The sequence below is a fragment of the Punica granatum genome, unplaced genomic scaffold (genome assembly GCF_007655135.1).
Source record: "Punica granatum isolate Tunisia-2019 unplaced genomic scaffold, ASM765513v2 Contig00406, whole genome shotgun sequence".
In the NCBI taxonomy this organism is placed as follows: Eukaryota; Viridiplantae; Streptophyta; class Magnoliopsida; order Myrtales; family Lythraceae; genus Punica; species Punica granatum.
In genome coordinates, this window is record NW_022204322.1 from 1 (window position 1) to 20,479 (window position 20,479).

The window sequence follows — 20,479 nt, forward strand, 5'->3', positions numbered from 1 at the left end:
ATTTTTGGTTTTATATAAGTTTGTGATTATGTAATTATCGATATATTTGTGACAATATGAAAGGAAATTTAAACAAGACCAATCCCTGCTTGTAACCAAAATATTCGACGCTTGGTTTGCAGGATTGGTGTCCTCAGATGCACTATAAAGCGTTCAAAATGTTTTCTCATTTCACTCAAATTCCAGAAATGTATTTTTTAAGAAAAGCTAAAAGTGTCTTTTTCCCACCATAACTCCCAATTTATTGGAAAAGCTACATGACCAAAAGGCATAAAAAGAGGAATATTGATAATTGATTTGTAAAAACCCCCGCAGATTCATAGGAACATGAAGCTAGCACGAGCCAAAAACCTATGTTCCCAAATTGCCAACATTTGGCCACCGTCAACCTCAAAGCAAGTTCCTGGCACCACCGGTAGACCTAACTAAGCAATTAGAATATAACACAGCTCGTGAAACGGAAATAAAGCTTCAATTCACCACAACTGACCGATCATTCAGAGCTCTAATTCTCACGGCCAGCGAGACAACAATCAGACAAGAAGCTTCGACTTTTATCATGAACCAAGCGGCCAAACCTCCACTAGTCGCCAGAAGAGCTAAAGGGGAAGGAGAGGAGAGGTCACATTACCTGACGAAGTGAATGGAAGGAGAGGATTCCGAGGAATGCCTTCCCAAACGTTAGTGAACTTCAATTCAGCCTTGAAATGGTCACCAATTGTGTCTGCCATTGGAGGGACAGTGAAGAAGGTGGAGATTGGGCAGAACTGAGAGGCAACGGAGAAGGACGAGGAAGGTAGAGACGGGGCATGAAGAAGAAATATAAGGGATGGCCTGGGATGAAGATGAAGAAGAGGGGAAGGAGAGGTATAAAATTTGAAATGTGAAATTTGAAATTTGAAAACCGTGAGGCGAAAGTGAAAATTTAAAAAGGGTCGCTAAATGTATACCTAAGCCGACCCATTATAAAGGGTCTTTGAAAGGGTACTTTTGACAACCCATAATGTCGACCTTCATTTTGTGGTCGGGATAGAAAGGTCTAGGTGACCAATTTATGCCGACCTTAATTTTTGGGTTGCAAAAAGCCTGCCCTAGGACGACTATTTTCTAAGGGTCGGCCAAAGCAAAACTTGTGACGACCTTTTTCTCAAGGGTCGGGAGAAGAAGGTCTATGCCGACCCTTGTTTCCAACCATCAAAAAATGGTCGACAAAAGCACATCCTATTGGAACCATTTTGAAAAGGGTCGAGATAAGATGGTCTATGCAAACCATTTTTTCGACCATTTCATAAGGGTCGCCAAAGCACCCTTTGTGCCTACACTTTTATTGGGTCGCTGTAGACCCGGACAACCCTTACTTTTGGCGATCCTTTGGAAGGGTAGACAGAAAATGGTTGGCATAGGTCCCTTTACTTGTAGTGACGGTTTTCTATTTAAAAAACCATAACCGCACCATAACCATTTGGTGTGGCTACGCGGTGCGGTAATCTACGGTTTTGGTTTATTTCGAACACCATTACATCCCTACTTGGAGAACATAGAAGGAGTATGCAGATTCTTGAACTAGGACAAAGAAAGGCTCAAAAGGCAGTTAACAAGGAGAACCGGAGATCAGTTTCGGCACTTCTGAAGGTCAATCTAGTCAAAGTCAGAAAGAGAAAAAAAAGGCCAAGGTAAACTTTTACTCACGGCAATTGGCTTCACTTGAATAACAAAATTGTAAGTTCTACATTCCAATCACCTTTATCTGACGTTCGCCTGACATGTATAGGTATTCACACCAAAAATTTGATTGATACTGGATTTACTCGGCCTCTATAAGCAGTGTTATAAAGCAGTTTAATGCAGCGTTAATTGTTTAAAACTTCCTTAAATGATGACTTGGAAATAATAATCAGTAGTGTTCAGATATTCCATTTACTTTTACTGGTAGCAAAACTTTTGCTGCCGGGAAAGACATCTGGTTCCTCAGATGTTTTTGGTCACTGACTTATGAGGCAACTGAATGTCAAGAGTTATTAAGGCTGCTTTACTTTCCACCATTCAGTTCTGGACTATCTGTATCATTGCACAAAGTGCGTGTGTTCTGGACTATCTGTAATGAGATTAACCTTGATCTTGATTTGGGAGGACTGGGGAACTCGCCGACGCCGCATACACCCCTGCCCCCCCGATCTAGACGAAAAAGTTATTTTTGATGAAAAAACTAATGTCCGGATCAAAATGGCAAAAGAACAAATGAAAGGTAAAGGATGTTGATAGCAAAAATAAAAAGAAGGTTTAGGATCAAACTGGCAAAAGCTCCAAAGGTTGATGACCAAAACTGTATTTTTATTTTTTCCAAATTTAAAAGGCCATAAGAAGTCAACTTGTGATAATCGAAAACCTGGGTTTAGGATAAGGGCAGCTGTCGTTGCACCGTGGCCCTTTTTCCGCTTTTATATATATTTTTCTATGTACGTCATAGTATCCGAAAGCCCAATAGGCCTCTGACTAATCCAATACGTTTAGTGAAATTGGCCCACTAAGGGGTAAAACTCTAATAGCGTGAATTTTCTCAATTCACAAGACTCAAACTCGAAACTTTAATTAATGAAACAAATTAACGCCAAACTGCTTGAACCAATTCACGTTGGTGCGGCTATTATATCTATTATAGATCAGCATTTTGTCACAAAATTCGCACAATTGGAAAGTGAAACCAAGCCCTGTTAACCAAGGTGCACTGAAGCAACAATTTTTTTTTTTTTAATTAAGCAACATGCAGGCACGAAATTTTCAACAAACCTCCAAGCGACCAATAATTTTTATTTGCATAGAAAGAAAGCAGCGTCCCGCTTAACGAAAAGGAAACAAAAACAAATGTGAGAAGAAAAAGGTAAAGCGATAAGTACTGAAAATCCACAAGGAACTTCATCAGGTGAAGGGATCTAGAGAGGCTGCTCCTGGCAACTGTCTGAGACAGTGGCAAGATGAGGAATGTGGGGCTCGTGAGACAATGGTGAATTCGCTTATTAGAGCAGGACGAGCAGGTGATGGCACAGGCACAGACGGCTGCGGAAGTAATGCAATATTGCAGATCTGATGGGGAATGATGTGAAACGGGGGCTAGACCAGCACATTCAAAGGAAAGGACTCACACAAGCAAGCAATGGGGAAAGATTCACAAGCCTTATAGTCCCTCCCTACAAAGAAAATGCAACTTATTAGATAATCATTGAACTCATTGAATAAATTACATATATTACTGAAAATTTATCATAATAAAACACAACAGAGAATTATGCAGAATATGCCCAATTTACATACCAAAGACGTTTCACAATATTGTAAGCAAAGTAACGTACCATGACTTGGATCCCTAATTTGCATTGTAGAATGAGAGAGCAGTGTAGACAGTTTGTGTGATAGTTAAGATGAGTAGGATCAATGCTGCTAGAACTGACAAGATTGTCCATGGGCTGCTAAGATGATTTCTCCTTAACTTCGCCATCCAAACATGTCGCCTCTTGCTGCAATGCTTTGTCAGTTTGTCAACTATTTCTGCATAGTAGACTTAGTAGTAGTTCGACAGGATCCTATGTTTACACATATTGTTGAACATGGCAGCGACAACTTCATCATCACCCATGAAGCTTTCGATTATCCCGCGGTGCCGAAGCAGCTCAACATCCTTTGGTTTATTTACCAGACCGTCCATGAAACTCATGTAGTCTCCTACATATTTATTTTCTCCGACATAATGTTCTTCATATGCGATTAAATTTCGAAATAGCCCTTCTGTACCATCTTCTATTTGGATGACTGGAATCTCTAAAAACCCATTTTCAAATGTGATATTATAAAACTTGCTTTTCTTCACACCCTTGAATCTAACTCCTAATTCACGCAGCTCTGTGGCAGAATATTTGTACTTTTTGATACTAACAGAAGTGGCACTTTCATCTGTCCTTTCCAAGATCTCCTTAACCAGCCTGAACTTGCGGACAAGATCCAAAATGTACTTTTTGACACTCCCAGAAGTGGATTCTGTCGAGGCACTTTTATCTTTCATTTCCAAGATCTCCTCAACCAACATCAACTTGCGGACAAGATCCAAAATATGCTTAATATCGCTGAGTTTCTCTCGATTTAATATCCCTGAAGGTAATGTATCAGGTACTGGGAGATAACTCACTGCCATTTTAATAAGGTCGAGCGGGTCAGGCCGATCACCAATCATAGAATAAAGTTCCAGCAGAACAATGAATGGAATTTGATTTTCAAGTAGCGTTAAATCCCTCCCTAAGGACGCAGCTACCCAATCAGCTTCAAAGAGAGGGTCCGTTTCTCTTTCCTCTTCATTACGACTCCAATCAGCTTTACGGAACAGCTCAATGATAAAGCAGCCATCCAGTAACAACATTTCTAGGAAGTCATTTTTCTTAAGATCGACGGGATCCGCATAGTAACCACGAGCCTTATCTTCCAATCCTTCCAAAACCCCAAGATACTTCCTTATTTGGTCAGATCTGGTTGCGACTCCTTGCTCCTCCTTTCGTGTAAGCAGATCGTTTAGGCAGCGCAACTCATGTTGTTCCATATATTGAAGTTGACTCTTGCGTTTATAATGATAGTATGGTCCAATCGAAACCAACACAGGCTCGTACACCTCTTTATTCGCAGCACATAGTTCGTGATGAACCTTAAATATATAACTCTTTGGCTTAGCAGGAGGCAACTGACGCAGTTTATCAATGATAATAATCGAGGTCTCCTCCATGTTCTCACCTCTTCTAGTAGTCTTCATAATAATAACAAGACGATATAATAACTGAATTAGAAAGTCTCTTGATGATATGTAGAGTTCACAAGTTAATCTATTCTAATATATAAGTTTAAATATAATATCATAATAAATATAAATATTTTTTTTTGGCCAATTAATAAACATAAATATATAAATTATATTAAATTAAACATTAAATATAAGTAAATATATATAAATATATATATGTATTAACTACGAAGGGTTCGGAACTGGACCCATGAGAAGAGTGAAGGGCTTTCCTTCAACTGCATGAAATATTTTTTATTCTTTTTGATGTGAATCATATATTTGAAAACTCAATAGGTTTTGACTAATCCAGTCTAGTCGGATCAGCCCACTAACAGGGAAAGCAAACTCTCACAGTATGAATTTTCTTTATCCACAAGACTCGAACTCGAGATCTTGTTTAAGGAGAACAAGTACCGAACTATTTAAATCAACCTTCGTTGGTGAATTTTTTTTTATTTTACTTCACACAAAAATTAATCTAAAACGCAATTGAAAAGGAAAGGAAAGGCTTAATTTTGTTAGCTGTGTAGTGTAATGTGGCAGTGCAACCTCTAATTAACTGCATTGTTCAAATTCTAGTCTTCCCATTTTTTTATTATTCTTTTCCTTTTTTTCTCTCATCTTTTCGTCCTTGTGTTTTTTTTAACCAAAATACATATGTTCTCTTTCTTTTTAACATATACCCTTCATTATATATGAAAAAAACTGTAGAATTGAATATTATCATCAGATTATTTAAGGGACCTTAAGCAACACACTCGTACTAACAATACGTAGATTTGTATATAAATAGGTTAACGTTTATCTATTATTAAATTTCGCATGTTATGTATTCCTTTCATTTTCAGTATACAAAGAGTATCATAATATTTTTTTGATCATACCTGCGTAACTTGATTTTCTATTTTTCTAGCTGAGAAATTAAGGGAGCAAAAACTAGAAGTGGTGGATTGTTGAAGTAAATAGAGATGAGAGAGTTATTCAATAAAATTATTAATTTGCTCAAAATTTAGTGGTTAAATTAATTGGAGACAATGTGTTATGGATAATTTGGGAAATGAAAAGTGTGATCAAATAAGGGATTTTGGCTTTATATAGTAGAATGAATGGATGTTATAGTATCTCTTTATATGCAAGTAACTTCTGTATTTAGACATCACTTTGAGTTTGAGATTGTAAGGTAAAATTTCAAAAAGCACTTGTTCCGCTTGAGCAAACTCAGGTTCGAGTACTTGTGAATGCAAAAAATCCACGCTGGGTGAGGTTTAACCCTTAGTGGGCCGACCTGACTCGACTGCATTAGTCATGGCCCAATTGGACTTCCGAATACCAGGATTTACACCGAAAAAAAAATTTCAAACATCTTCCAAAAAATTTCAATTATCAAATTGCTAATTTATTTTATATGTAGTATTTCTGGAATAAGCATGTACTAGTTTTTTTTAATAATTATTCTTCAATGTATTACAATGCAAAATTGAAGTCATAGTATACACATGGTGATATCTTATATTATCAGTGTCAAATATATAAATACACTCGTCAAATTGCAACAGGTACACACGCAAAAACACAGAATAGCATGGACATGAAATTATCAGTTTGTAAGAACGTTTACCTCGTCAGACACTCTCTTTATCGTTTCTGGGAAACGATTTCTGATCGTACTTCACGCGTGGTGCTGTTGTTTAGGATAGTGTTGATGGTGCAATGAAGTCACACGGTCTTCTCCAGTTATATATAGACTGGGGCATCACAATTGGCAACCTGGCATTTGTTGTGCAATAAATACAAAAATTGGATATTTTCGATGATCAAGAAAAACAAGTCAAGCGACCGTACCACTTTCTTTGTTTTTCTCCCTCAATGTGTAGGCCCATCGACAGGCCCTTGCCTTTCGTCCGCGCGTGCTATATCTATGCACGTAGTTAGGAAGATGTTTGTGGTAGGTTTGATAGTTTGTTGTGTAATAAATACAAAAGAAAAACTTACGAGACAAAAAACTTATTTAATTGTAAATCAATGTAATTACCATTTCTATCAAAGTACCTTATTTATATAAACAAAAAACTTTATTTTCCAAAAAAAAAGAATCATTCATATATTTTATTAATTTTTTAAAACTAGTTGAGACGCCACGTGCGTTGCACGTAGTGATGCCTATCTCTATGCCTAATATCTACAACCCCTTTCTTGGACCAGTGCCAAACTTTTCTTTGTAGTCGGGAAAAGGTTCCCGACCCTTTCAGAAAGATAGGCAGTGACCCAGTCGGGATAAGCCGCGCGACCCATTTTCAAAAGGGTTGCCATAGGTCCCACCTATGATGAAAGAAGTCGGGAAAGGCCTCTGTGTGCCGAACGACATGTGGGTTGGCCCAAAACCCATTTGTGGCGACCCAAATCAATTCAGTTAGTGAGACAAGTTATTAGCAAATTGGAGGTTGCTATTTTCTGATAACTAGTTATTAACCGGTTATCAGTTAGTGAGACAAGTCGACTGGCACATTCTGATAACTAGTTGTTAGCTTGTTATCAGACCATGAGAAGTCAAATCAATATTCAGTAGTTGTGAATGCACAAATATAGTTATACCATAAATAATTGACAACGACATTTATATATTCCCAAAATAATATTACATAATTATTTATGAATCCACTTATATTACATGACCCGGCAAAGGTCGTTGGCCCCAGAAGGTTCATGAACCTGCTGCCAAAGTCATGGCTGCTCCGAGGCAAATTTCTCTATGACATGCTTCTTGAGGACAACTCTCTCTGTAGCAGAAGGATCAGCAAAGACCACGAACCCAAACAAACGGGCGCGACTGGTGGCTCGATCTTTCATTATTATAGCCTCAATGACCTCCCCGAAACTCTTGAAATACTCCCTGAGCCGGTCCTCATTAGTGTCCCACGAAATCTTGACAATGAACATCTTCTCAATCTCCATCGAGATCCTTCACTTGATGACAATAGAGTAATCATCAATTTAGTCCCACAAAAGTCAGAATTCTCCAAATTAAAAAAATATATAATAAATTACAGTGAGCTTAAATATGAATCATAAGCATGAGTGGTAATTTTTGGTTTTATATAAGTTTGTGATTATGTAATTATCGATAGTATTGTGATAATATGAAAGGAAATTTAACAAGATTAGTCCCTGCTTGTAACCAAAAACTTGGACGCTTGGTTCGCAGCATTGGTGTCTTCATATGCACTATAAAGAGTTCAAAACATGTTCTCATTTCACTCAAATTCCAGAAATGTATTTGTTAAGGAAAGCTAAAAGTGTTTTTTCCCACCACAACTCCCAATTTATTGGACAAGCTACATGACCAAAAGGCATAAAAAGGGGAATATTGATAATTGATTCGTAAAAACCCGGCAGATTCATAGGAACATGAAGCATAGTACGAGTCAAAAACCTGAGTTCCCAAATTGCCAACATGTGGCCACTGTCAACCTCCGAGCAAGTTCTTGGCACCCGCCGGTGGACCTAACTAAGCTATTAGAACAGAACACATTGTGAAATGTAAATAAAGCTTCAGTTCACCACAACAAACCGATCATTCGAAGCACCAATTCTCGCGGCTAGCGAGATAATAATCAGACAAGAGAAGCAGGGATTTTTATCATGAACCAAGCGGCAAAACCTCCACTGGTCGGAGCTCCAATTCTCATGGCCAGCGAGACAATAATTAGACAAGAGAAGCAGCGATTTTTATCATGTGCCAAGCAGCAAAACCTCCACTAGTCGCCAGAACAGCGAATGGAAGAAGAGGATTCCGAGGAATGCCTTCCCAAACGTAAGTGAACTTTAATTCAGCCTCGATATGGTCACCAATTGTGTCTGCCATTGGAGGGAAAAGTGAAGAAGGTGGAGATGGGGCAGAACTGAGAGGCAGTTGAGAAGGAAGAGGAAGGTAGAGACGGGGCATGAAGAAGAAATAAAAGGGATGGCCTGGGCATGAAGATGAAGAAGAGGGAGAAGTAGAGGTAAGAATTTTGAAATGTGAAATTTGAAATTAGAAAACCGTGGATCGGACACCCATATTCCAGGACCATTTACACAGAATGGGAAAGGGGCTCCTCTATGATCGATGATGATCGGGGAAGTGAAAATTTAAAAAGGGTCGCCAAATGTATACCTAAGCCGACCCATTATAAAGGGTTTGCCAAAGAGTACTTTTGGCAACCCATAATGTCGGCCTTCATTTTGTGGTCGGGATAGAATGGTCTGGGGCGACCAACTTATGGCGACCTTAATTTTTGGGTTGCATAAAGCCTGACCTAGGGCGACTCTTTTCTAAAGGGTCGGCCAAAGCAAAACTTGTGACAGCTGTTTTCTCAAGGGTCAGGAGAAGTAGTCTGTGTCAGCCCTTGTTTCCAACCATCAAAAAATGGTCGACAAAAGCACAACCTATTGGAACCCTTTTGAAAAGGGTTGTGACAAGATGGTCTAAGCCAACCATTTTTTCAACCATTTCATTAGGGTCGCCAAAGCACCCCCCTGTGCCGACCCTTTTATTGGGTCGCTATAGGCACATACGGCCCTTACTTTTGGCGACCCTTTTAGAAGGGTTGGCACAAGTCCCTTTTCTTGTAGTGATGGTTTATTTAAAAACCAAAACTGCACCTTAACCATTTGGTGTGGTTATGCGGTGTAAAACGCGGTGCAGTTATCTGCGGTTTTGGTTTATTTCGAACACCACTGGCATCCCTACTTGTAGAGAACATAGAAGGAGTATGCGGATTCTTGAAGTAGGACAAAGAAAGGCTCAAAAGGCAGTTAACAAGGAGAAACCAGAGATCAGCTTCGACACTTCTGAAGGTCAATCTAGTCAAAGGCAGAAAGAGAAAAAAAGGCTAAGGTAGACTTTTACTCATGGCAATTGGCTTCACTTGAATAACAAGATTGTAAGTTCTACATTCCAACCGCCTTGATCTGACGTTCACCTGACATGTACAGGTATTCATACCTAAAATTTGAATGATACTGGATTTACTCGGCCTTTATAAGCAGTGTTATAGAGCAGTTTAATGCAGCGTTAATTTTTTAAAACTTCTTTAAATGATGACTTGGAAATAATTATCAGTAGTGTTCAGATATTCCATTTACTTTTGCTGCTGGGAAAGACATCTGGTTCCTCAGATGTTTTTGGTCAGTGACATATGAGGAAACCGAATTTTAAGAGTTATTATGGTTAGATATAGAGTATATCAAAGGTAAAGGATGTGAATAGCAAAAAGAAAAAAAGAAGGTTTAGGATCAAACTGGCAATAGCTCCAAAAGTTGATGACCAAAACTATCTTTTTATTTTTTCCAAATTTAAAAGGCCATGAGAAGTCAACTTGTAATAATGGAACCCATAACCTAGGTTCAGGATAAGGGCAGCTGCCGTTGCACCATGGCCCTTTTTCCACTGTTATATATATATTTTTGATGCACGCCCTAGTATCAAAAAGTCCAATAGTCCTATGAAGCAACCACTTTTTTTTTTTTAATGAAGCACCATGTAGGCACGAAATTTTCAACAAACCTCCAAGCGACCAATAATTTTTGTCTGCATAGAAAGAAAGTAGCGTCCCGCTTAGTGAAAAGCAAACAAAAACCATTGTTATCAGAACTGGACCGGACCAGCCGGTTCGATCAGTCGGACCGAAAATCGGACCTATATTCGGTCCGGTTAGCTAAAAACCCAAAATGCACAAAAAAACCGGTGAATCCAAAAAACCGATCAGTTTTTGGGTAAACCCATTCAAACCGGCCGGTTGCATGGGTTCAGAAATTTAAATGAAATCCGAACCGAAATCCCCCTCCCGACCCGAAATGAAAAAGAGCATAAATAAAAAAACCCTAGTCTTTCTTCGTTCTTCCTTCTGTTCTTCATCAGTTCATCTTCGCTGTTCGCTCCCAAATGAAATCGGTAGCCTCTCAACTCAGTTCATCAGTGATCAGTCATCGCAATTTTCATCTTTTGCTTCGAGCTCGATCATCGCATGTTTCGTCTTCTCCTTCGAGCGCAAAGTTAGCTCCATCCTCTTTTCCTTCGAGCGGCAGAGTCCAGACCAGAGTCTTTCCTCTTCTCCTTCGAGTAACAGAGTCCAAAGTCTCAGAAGATTGCTCTTCTCCTTCCGTCATTCGAGCAACAACTTTTGTGATTGCAGAGTCCAGACCAGAGTCTCCAGCGTCCACACTGACGACGGTGCAGCAGCGGTTCGAGCACGGTTCGAGCTTCCTCTTCTCCTTTGCTTGCGGTGACTGGACAGTTTGGACCAAATTTAATTTAATTGTGGTAACCTTTGCTTGCGGTTGCGGTGACAAATTGAGACATTGGTTGGTTGATTTTGCCAAAAATCACTGTTTAATGAAGTTTTTCGATTCCAAATTACTGGTTGATTTTGCACGATGACTTGCTGTTGCTAATGTGTTTCATTTTGCTGGTTATGGCTATCTGAATACGTGCTTGATGAAAGACAATATTTTGGATTTTTTTCATTTTGCCTAATGCGCGTCCTGTGAGGCAAGAAATTGGATTAAGGATGTGTATGCCCTGAGAGGGGTTCTTTGGTTGCAAACAAGGGTGCTTCATGGAAGAGTTTGGTGCAATATTTTCTGTTCATGATGTAAGAGCTACTATTTTGGAACTTAATGCAGTAATGCTTTTGACATTACTTTGGTGTGTTGTGTTTTGGTTGCATTCTGCATTTGAGCATTTTCTGCATCTTTTAATTCCATTTTAGCATATATCAGTGATGCTTTTACTTTTTGTTTCTGCAGTGAAAGATAACATGATGCTTTCATTTTGCATAGAAGCACTTTAACAAGGTGCATATAGTGAAAACTCACTTTTTGTTGCATTGCAATGAAGCAGTTGCAGCATTAATAGAAGAAGCATGAACAAGCTTAGGACAGTGCCACTTAATATCGATTCAAGATCGTGGGGACATCAATACCAGAAAAGTGATGCCATTTTTCTTATCTTTTTTGGACACATTAATTATTATCTAATATTTATTACTATTTTCTTGTATTTTAAATTATTTTCTTAAAATAATAAATATTTATTTATTTTATAATTAAACATGCGGTCCGACCCATTGAATCCCGGTTGAACCCATTAACTCATACTACGGCCGGTTCGATATCCGGTCCGGTTCTAATAACACTGACAAAAACAAATGTGAGAAGAAAAAGGTAGCAAGACGAGGCATGTGGGGCTCGTGAATGTCTAAGACTCTAATAATGGTGAATTCGCTTATTAGAGCAGGACGAGCGGGTGATGGCATAGGCACAGACGGCTGCAGAAGTAATGCAATGTTGCAGATCCGATGGGAATGATGTGAATCGGCGGCAAGACCAGCACATTCAAGGGAAAGAACTCACACAAGCAAGCAATGGTGAAAGATTTACAAGCCTTATAGTCCCTACAAAGAAAATGCAACTTATTAGATAATCATTGAGCTCACTGAATAAATTACATATATTACTAATAATTTATCATAATAAAACAGAACAGAGAATTATGCAGAATATGCAGAATTTACGTACCAAAAGGCGTTTCAAAATATTGTAGGCAAAGTAACACGCCATGACTTGGATACCTAATTTGAATTGTAGAATGAGAGAACAGTGTAGACAGTTTGTGTGATAGTTAAGATGAGTAGGATCAATGCCGCTAGAACTGACAAGATTGCCCACGGGCTGCTAAGATGATTTCTCCTTAACATCGCCATCCAAACATGTCGCTTCTTGCTGCAGTGCTTCGTCAGTTTGTCAACTATTTGTGCATAGTAGGAGCTCGACAGTATCCTATGTTTGCACATATTGTTGAACATGGTAGCAATAACTTCATCATCACCCATGAAGCTTTCGATTATCCCGTAGTGCCGAAGCAGCTCAACATCCTTTGGGGTATTTACCAGACCGTCCATGAAACTCATGTAGTCTCCTACATATTTATTTTCTCCGACACAATGTTCTTCATATGCGATTAAATTTCGAAATCGCCCTTCTGTAGCATCGTCTATTTGGATGAGTGGAATATCTAAAAGCCCATTTTCAAATGTGATATCATAAAATTTGCTTTTCTTAGCACCGTTAAATCTAACTCCTAAATCACGCAGCTCTGTGGCAGAATATTTGTACTTTTTGATCCTCACAGAAGTGGATTCTGTCGATGCTCTCTGCCGTTGCAAGATCTCCAAGATCTCCTTAACCAGCCTGAACTTGCGGACAAGATCCAAAATGTACTTTTTGATACTCTGCCCTTGCTGGGGATGTGAGACACTTTCAGCTTTCATTTCCAAGATCTCCTCAACCAACATGAACTTGCGGACAAGATCCAAAATATGCTTAATATCTCGGAGTTTCTCTCGGTTTAGTCGTCTACCTCCAAATGTAGATTTAGGCGAGAGAAGATTGTTGATGCTTTGCACTGCATTTTTCCGTTCAAGTAGGCCTACATCTGAACGTAAGTACCCATATACTGGGAGATACCTCAAGGCCCTCCGAATAAGGTAGAGTGGGCCAGGCAGATCACCAATCATAGAATGTAGACGCTCCAGAACAAAGAATGGAATTTGATTTTCAAGTAGCATTAAATCTCTCCTTAAGGACAGACGTACCCAACCAGCTTTAAGGAGAGGGTCCGTTTCTCTTTCGCGTTTCCATGTAGCTTTACGGAACAGCTCAATGATAAAGCAGCCATCGAGCAACAACATTTCTAGGAAGACATTTTTCTCAAGAGCAACGGGATCCGCATAGTAACCACGAGCCTCATCTTCCAATTCTTCCAAAACCCCAAGACACTCCCTTACTTGGTAAAATCCAGTCACAAATCCTTGTTCCTCCTTTCGTTTAAGCAGATCGTTTAGGTAGCGCAACTTATGTTGTTCCATATATTGAAGTTGACTCTTGCGTTTATCATGATAGTATGGTCCAATTGAAAGCAACACAGGCTCGTACAACTCTTTATTCGCAGCACGTAGTTCGTGATGAACCTTAAATATATAACTCGTTGGCTTAGCGGGAGGCAACTGACCCAGCTTTTCGATAATGTTAATCGAGATCTCCTCCATGTTCTCACCTCTTCTAGTAGTCTTCATAATAATAACCAGACGATATAATAACTGAATTAGAAAATCTGTTGATGATATTTAGAGTTCACAAGTTAATCTACTCTAATGTATAAGTTTGAATAAAATATCATAATAAATATAAGTATATTTTTTGGCGAATTAATAAATATAAAGATAAATTATATTAAATTAACATTAAATATAAAATAAATATATAAAAATATATATATATGTGTTAACTACGAAGGGTCCGGAACTGGAGCCATTAGAAGAGTGAAGGGCTTTCCTTCACCTGCGTTAAATATTTTTATTCTTTTTAGTGTGAATCCTGATATTTTCTAAAATTCAACATGCTTCAACTAATTCAGTCGAGTCAGATCGGCCCACTAATAGGTAAAAAAAAACTCTCACAGCATTAATTTTCTCCATACACAAGACTCGAACCCGAAACCTTATTTAAGGGGAATAAGTATCGAATTGCTTAAACCAACCAACGTTGGTAAAATTTTTTTATTTTACGTCACACAAAAATTAATCTAAAATGCAATTGAAAAGGAAAGGAAAGGCTTAATTTTGTTAGCGGTATAGTGTAATGTGGCAGTGCAACCTCTAATTAATTGCATCGTTCAAATTCTTTATAGTCTTCCCATGTTTTTTATTATTCTTTTCCTTTTTTTCTCTCATCTTTTCGTCCTTGTGTTTTTTTTAACCAAAGTACATATTTTCTCTTTCTTTTTCACATATGCCCTTCACTATACATGAAAAAAAGTATAGAATTGAATGTTATCATCAGATTATTTAATGGACCTTAAGCAGCACACTCGTACTAACAATACATTGTACTTATATGAAATACTGTCTAATGTTTCGTTTTGGGACAATCTTGGCCGATGGCAGTGCATTGAGAGGAACCTTAAGCATCTTTTTATTAACAATTATGAAAAGTATAAAAGAGAAATTATTAACGGTCAAGAACAATCGGCTTGACTATTTTTTACATTTATTTTGATAAATTATAAGAAATTTTATGATTGTTTAATTTAAATTTAGAATCATTAATAAAGTCATCTATTACGATTTGCATTTGCATTTAAATTTGTGAACGATGGTTACATGACTATTGATATGGAGATTATGAAAAATATATCATAACTAACAAAAAAAGGCTGAGAATTGGCATATGAATATTTCAAATTTTAATTTTAAAGAACTATTTCCAAGATCAATTTGTTATATGAATCTAAATTTGGAAAAATAAATCGAGAATTTTTTTAGGATAATTGGTTCGGGTCATAAAGATTGAACTGATTGAGCTGACAGGTCAATCAGATTACTGCTATATTATCCCTGGCAGTCATTATTTAATTCGTAAAAATGAATAAGATAGTTAGTCCTATTACCTTCTCTTTTAGCGCTCAATTCTCCCGTTTTCCTTCCTCTTCGAAAAAAAAAAGTATAATAGTACCTGATACATCTGATATAAGGCCAAAAGTCAATGATTTCTAGGTAATTCACTACAAAGAGGCCAATTAAAAATATTTTTTAAAAAAGTTTTCAATATTACAATAAAACACTTCATTAGTAATTTAATGAGATAAAAATAAAAGAATATAAAATCCATATGTGAAGTAAAAAAATAGCGTTGTACAAAATTTTTTCTTTTGTTTTATATTTAATAATTTAATTTATATTTGTTCAATTTTAAGGGATACGGAAAAAAAAGAAACTTTGTCATAAACTCATATTGTTTTGTTAGGCATAAAAGGATACGAACATAATATATGATCTAACAAATTAAATTATTTAATTAAAAAAGCAAAAAAATTTGTACAACACTATTTTTTTTTACTTCACATATGGAATATATATTCTCTTATTTTTATCTTACTAGTTTACTAATGAATTTCTTTTTTGTAACATTGAAAAATTTCAGAAAAATATTTTTACGTGGTCTGTTATTTTGTTGTGAATTACTTACAAATCATTACCTTTGGTCCTGTTTCAGAGATGCATCACGTACTATTATTATTATTTTTTATTTTCGAAGAGAAAGTTAAACATGAGAATTTAACACAAAAGAGAAGGTAACTGGACCGTCTTTTTTATGAACTAAATAATATATATGTTTAAATTTTAAGTCAACTAATAAAACATAATACGAATATGTATGGAAGTTCTTTCTAATACATTAAAAGTGCTCGGCATTGTATTGATCGTGTGAGGACACGTGTACTCCTCCCTTTTTATAAACTTTCCCAAATTTCTTTATATTTTAAAAAATTTCTATGAACTTTTATAATCTTTCACTTTGATCCCTCTAATCCTTTCTAATCAAATCCAATCTAATCTAATCTAATCTAATCTCTAATCTAATACATTAAAATTAGTTCGTATTGGCCATATGAGGACACCTGTCCTCCTACTTTTTTATAAACTTACCCTAATTTTTTGATATTTTCAAAAATTTCTATGAACCTATATAATTTTTCATTTTATTCCTCCAATCCTTTCTAATATGTTTGATTATAATCTTTATACGTTTTCCTCCTCCCTTTCCAAGTGCATCTTTATGAAAATTAATTTTGAAAATAAATCAGGTACTATTTATGCTGTAAAAGGAGCTAAATCATAATTACATTGCTATGCGTCCTCTTTTTTTTTTTTCATTTTTTTCTCTTTTAAAAATATTTGGTGCACTTTTTTTTAATAGATGGGGTGTTCGGATTTCACTGTACTAATTCCCCACCACCCATGTTGATATCGTGCAAGCCAATCTGACAAGTGAGTTCACCCATAAAAATAATGTAGGCGGCTCAATAGAAAGTATCCTCTTATATGGTTTCTACACTAATTCAACTTGAATTTTCACCAAAACAATGACATCCTTTTAATTTATTGTATCTTCGTTCCATATGATTTTGGTCATTCATCTATGCTTTTTGAGATAACATTATCAAGAAAAAAAATAGAATTGCTAAAATATTTCACAATTTTTCTTGATATTTAAAAAATTCCAATATTCATACCTCTATTATTATATTGCCAATTGAAAATTTTAGAAAAATATTTGATTAATATGAACATATTAAAATCTTGAATATATCTGACATTGGATTCCAGTCAATAAATCCCTTAATTATAAGAATATATTATTTATGTGTACTGAAACCTTAAGCTGCTTTATTTCGTATAATTTCATTACATTAAAAAGATATATTTGATTTTGTAATGAATTAGTATGGTACTTTTGTTACCAAACTATTGTCACATATTCTAAATTTTCTTTATAATTTTTAATATGAATGCTCATACAGATTTAAAAATTCTTCAATAACAAATTAAAAATAACGAATTACATGCTTATTTATTTTTAACTTGTGAAATTTTTATCTTTAAAATAAAAGTTTCAAATTCAATTTAGCAACTCTAATTAGTCTCTATACATTGATATATTTTACGAGTATATAAATTAGTCTCTAGTGCTCATACATTGACCATCCTCTTTTTTAGTCAACAATTTTTTCATAATTAATTGTGTAAGAGACAAATAATATATTGTATAAAGATACAATTTTATTTATTTCTGAAAGTAATGATTTAAGAGCGTATATATTAGTCTCTATACGTTAAGAGAGTATATAGAGAGTATAAATTAGTCTATGTTGCTCATACATTAACCATACTCTTTTTAAGTCAACAATTTTTTTTACATTTAATTGTATTAGGGACAAATAATATATCATATAAATACACTGTTTTTTTTTCTGAAAGTAAACATTTAAGAGTGTATATATTAGTCTCTATATGTTAAGAGCATATAAATTATCTCTATTACTCATACATTAACCATACTCTTTTTAAGTCAACAACTTTTTTATATTTAATTGTATTAGAGACAAATAATATATTATATAGAGACACAATTTTATTTTTTCTGAAAGAAAAGATTTATAGACAAATAACATCACATATAGAGACACATATCTTATTTGTTTCTAAAAGTGAAGATTTAGAAAAAAAATTTAAGTGTCTAATTTTTGTTACTATAGATCATTTGCGTTGTAGTGATTTTATAATTGTTGAGCTTATAAGTATATCAATTTTACAAATATATAATCTTAGTAAAGATGAATTAAATAATTGGAAAATATGATTTACATTATTAAGTATTACAGATGCTATTAACAATGATAAAAATATATAATTAAATAAATAAAATATAAATATTCTCAATGAAACAATCGATGCAATGCACGGATTGCAATAACTAATATTAAAAAATTTAAAAGAAAAACGAGAAAAAATAAAATGAAGAGAAGAGTGGGTCCCCTCGGGTGGGAAACCCACTTGCTCTGGGGATGCGTAAATGGCAATTTTAAAAAGGAGAAGAGTGGGAAACCCACCCTACTCGCTTTAGGGATGAGTAAATGACAGTTTTAGTTTTATTGAAGATTGCATCTATGAAAAGACTAAAAATTAAACTTACATTAAAATAAAAATAATAAGTGCGCCGAGAAATTAAGGGAGCAAAAACTAGAAGTGGTGGATTGTTGAAGTAAATAGAAGTGAGAGAGTTATTCAATGAAATTATTAATTTGCTCAAAATTTAGTGGTTAAATTAATTGGAGACAATGTGTTATGGATAATTTGGGAAATCAAAAGTGAGATCAAATAAGGGATTTTGGCTTCATATAGTAGAATGAATGGATGTTATAATATCTCCTTATAAGCAAGTAACCTCTGGATTTAGACATTACTTTGAGTTTGAGATTGTAATGTAAAATTTCAAACGGTGTTTGTTCTGCTTAAGTAAAATCGGGGTCGAGTACTTGTAAATGCAAAAAATTCATGCTGGGTGAGATTTAACCCTTAGCCGGCCAACCTGACTCGACTTGATTAGTCGGGGCCCAATTAGACTTTCGGATACTAGAGTTCACACAAAAATAATAATTTCAAGCATCTTCCGCCCAAAAGAAAAATTTTAATTATCAATTTGCTAATTTATTTTATACGTAGTATTTTTGGAATAAGTATGTACTAGTTTTTTATAATTGTTCTTCAATGTATTACAAATGCAAAATTGAAGGCTAGTATACACATGGTAATATCTTATATTATCAGTGTCAAATATATAAATTCACTCGTCAAATTGCTACAACTACAAATTCAACACTGTTTCTACGTTAACATGCACGCAAAAAAAAAAAAGGATTAAAGTATGTATATATATATATATATGCGCAAAAACACAGAATAGCATGGACATGAAATTATTATCAGTTTGTAAGAACGTTTACCTGATCCTAGTCGCTTATTTCGTCAGACATTCTCTTTATCGTTTTTGGGAAACGAGTTCTGATTGTACTTCACGCGTGGTGCTGTTGTTTAGGACAGAGTTGATCTGTTCTCTTTATCGTATGGTCGTGATTGGTTTGTGGAAGGAGTGCAATGAAGTCATGCGGTTTTTTCCAGTTATATATAGAGTGGGGCATCACAATTGGGAACCAGGCGTTTGTCGTGCAATAAATACGAAATTGGATATTTTCGACGACCAAGAAAGACAAATCAAGCGACCGTACCACATTCTTTATTTTTCTCCCTCAATGTGTAGGCCCATCGACAGGCTCTTGCCTTTAGTCTGCGTGCGTTATATTTATGCAGGTAGTTAGTAAGATGTTTGTGGTAGGTTAGATAGTTTGTTGTGTAATAAATACAAAATTAGTAATTTCACCTGCGCATTGCGTAGGATTGTTACTCATTAAAAAAATAGTATATTTATTATATAATTAGATCTTGAAAAATAATAATTAATTTATGACTGTACAATTCGTTTTTCGATAATTTTTGAATTTACGGTTAAATGAAATGAATAAAATCATTTCAATCAAAGTACCTTATTTACATAAACAAAAATCTTTTATTCATTAAAAAGAAAGAATCATTTATATATTTTATTAATTTTTTTAAACTAGCTGAGTTGCCAACTTGGGTTGCACGTGATGATGCCTATCTCTATGCCCAATATCTACAATTATGAGAATATATCACTGTAGTATATAAACTTATTTCTTCACTATAAGCGAAATCTCATTACTACCAAAGACAAAACCCACTCTAAGTACAATGCTAACGCTAAAGTTATAAAGAGCACATAAGTATATTTATCATAAAATGGAAGATTGCTTTACAGTACAATAAATTGAAAAAGTGAGATAGAATGATTTTAAGTAATTATGACTTGATTTTTTATCATTTACTTTCATTTTCACATAATTTACTTAAGGTATGAGTAAATTTCCTTATAGTTTTGTCAAATGTATTGGTATGCATGAAAGTACAGGCCACACTTTGAATAATTACGTCATAAAATTTAAATTGGCATAACACCAAATAGAAAGTCGAGCACATGAGTGACCAGACATCAAACAAACGGTAGATTAACCATTCTCTTTGCACCGCTTCGTGTTCCTCCCGTATTTATTTTTTCTTTATTTGAGAACTCTGGATTTCTTCTTCACCTTTCTTGTTGAATAGCATTCCTTAATTTTCTTGGCCTATGTAGGGTACTTATATA

General features: G+C 35.4%; 2 protein-coding genes across 5 annotated transcripts; both read right to left on the reverse strand.

Annotated features, from left to right (window-relative positions):
- Nucleotides 1-3,356: 3,356 nt before the first annotated feature.
- On the reverse strand, nt 3,357-6,563 carry LOC116190253 (UPF0481 protein At3g47200-like). The gene is made up of 2 exons (XM_031519919.1): nt 6,438-6,563; nt 3,357-4,783 (listed from the first exon to the last, which is right to left on the reverse strand). Exon 2 carries the CDS (start codon nt 4,760-4,762, stop codon nt 3,557-3,559), a length of 1,206 nt encoding a protein of 401 aa, XP_031375779.1. The 5' UTR covers nt 4,763-4,783; nt 6,438-6,563; the 3' UTR covers nt 3,357-3,556.
- A 5,316-nt stretch (nt 6,564-11,879) lies between these two features.
- On the reverse strand, nt 11,880-19,360 carry LOC116190256 (UPF0481 protein At3g47200-like). Of its 4 annotated transcripts, none has more exons than XM_031519925.1 (4): nt 19,203-19,359; nt 15,306-15,379; nt 12,377-13,926; nt 11,880-12,252 (listed from the first exon to the last, which is right to left on the reverse strand). In XM_031519925.1, exon 3 carries the CDS (start codon nt 13,903-13,905, stop codon nt 12,430-12,432), a length of 1,476 nt encoding a protein of 491 aa, XP_031375785.1. In that variant the 5' UTR covers nt 13,906-13,926; nt 15,306-15,379; nt 19,203-19,359; the 3' UTR covers nt 11,880-12,252; nt 12,377-12,429. The 4 variants fall into 4 exon arrangements, with proteins under 4 accessions (XP_031375785.1, XP_031375786.1, XP_031375784.1 ...); XM_031519926.1 differs by having other exon boundaries at nt 15,306-15,370; nt 19,203-19,357; XM_031519924.1 differs by lacking the exon at nt 15,306-15,379 and having other exon boundaries at nt 19,203-19,360.
- Nucleotides 19,361-20,479: the final 1,119 nt, after the last annotated feature.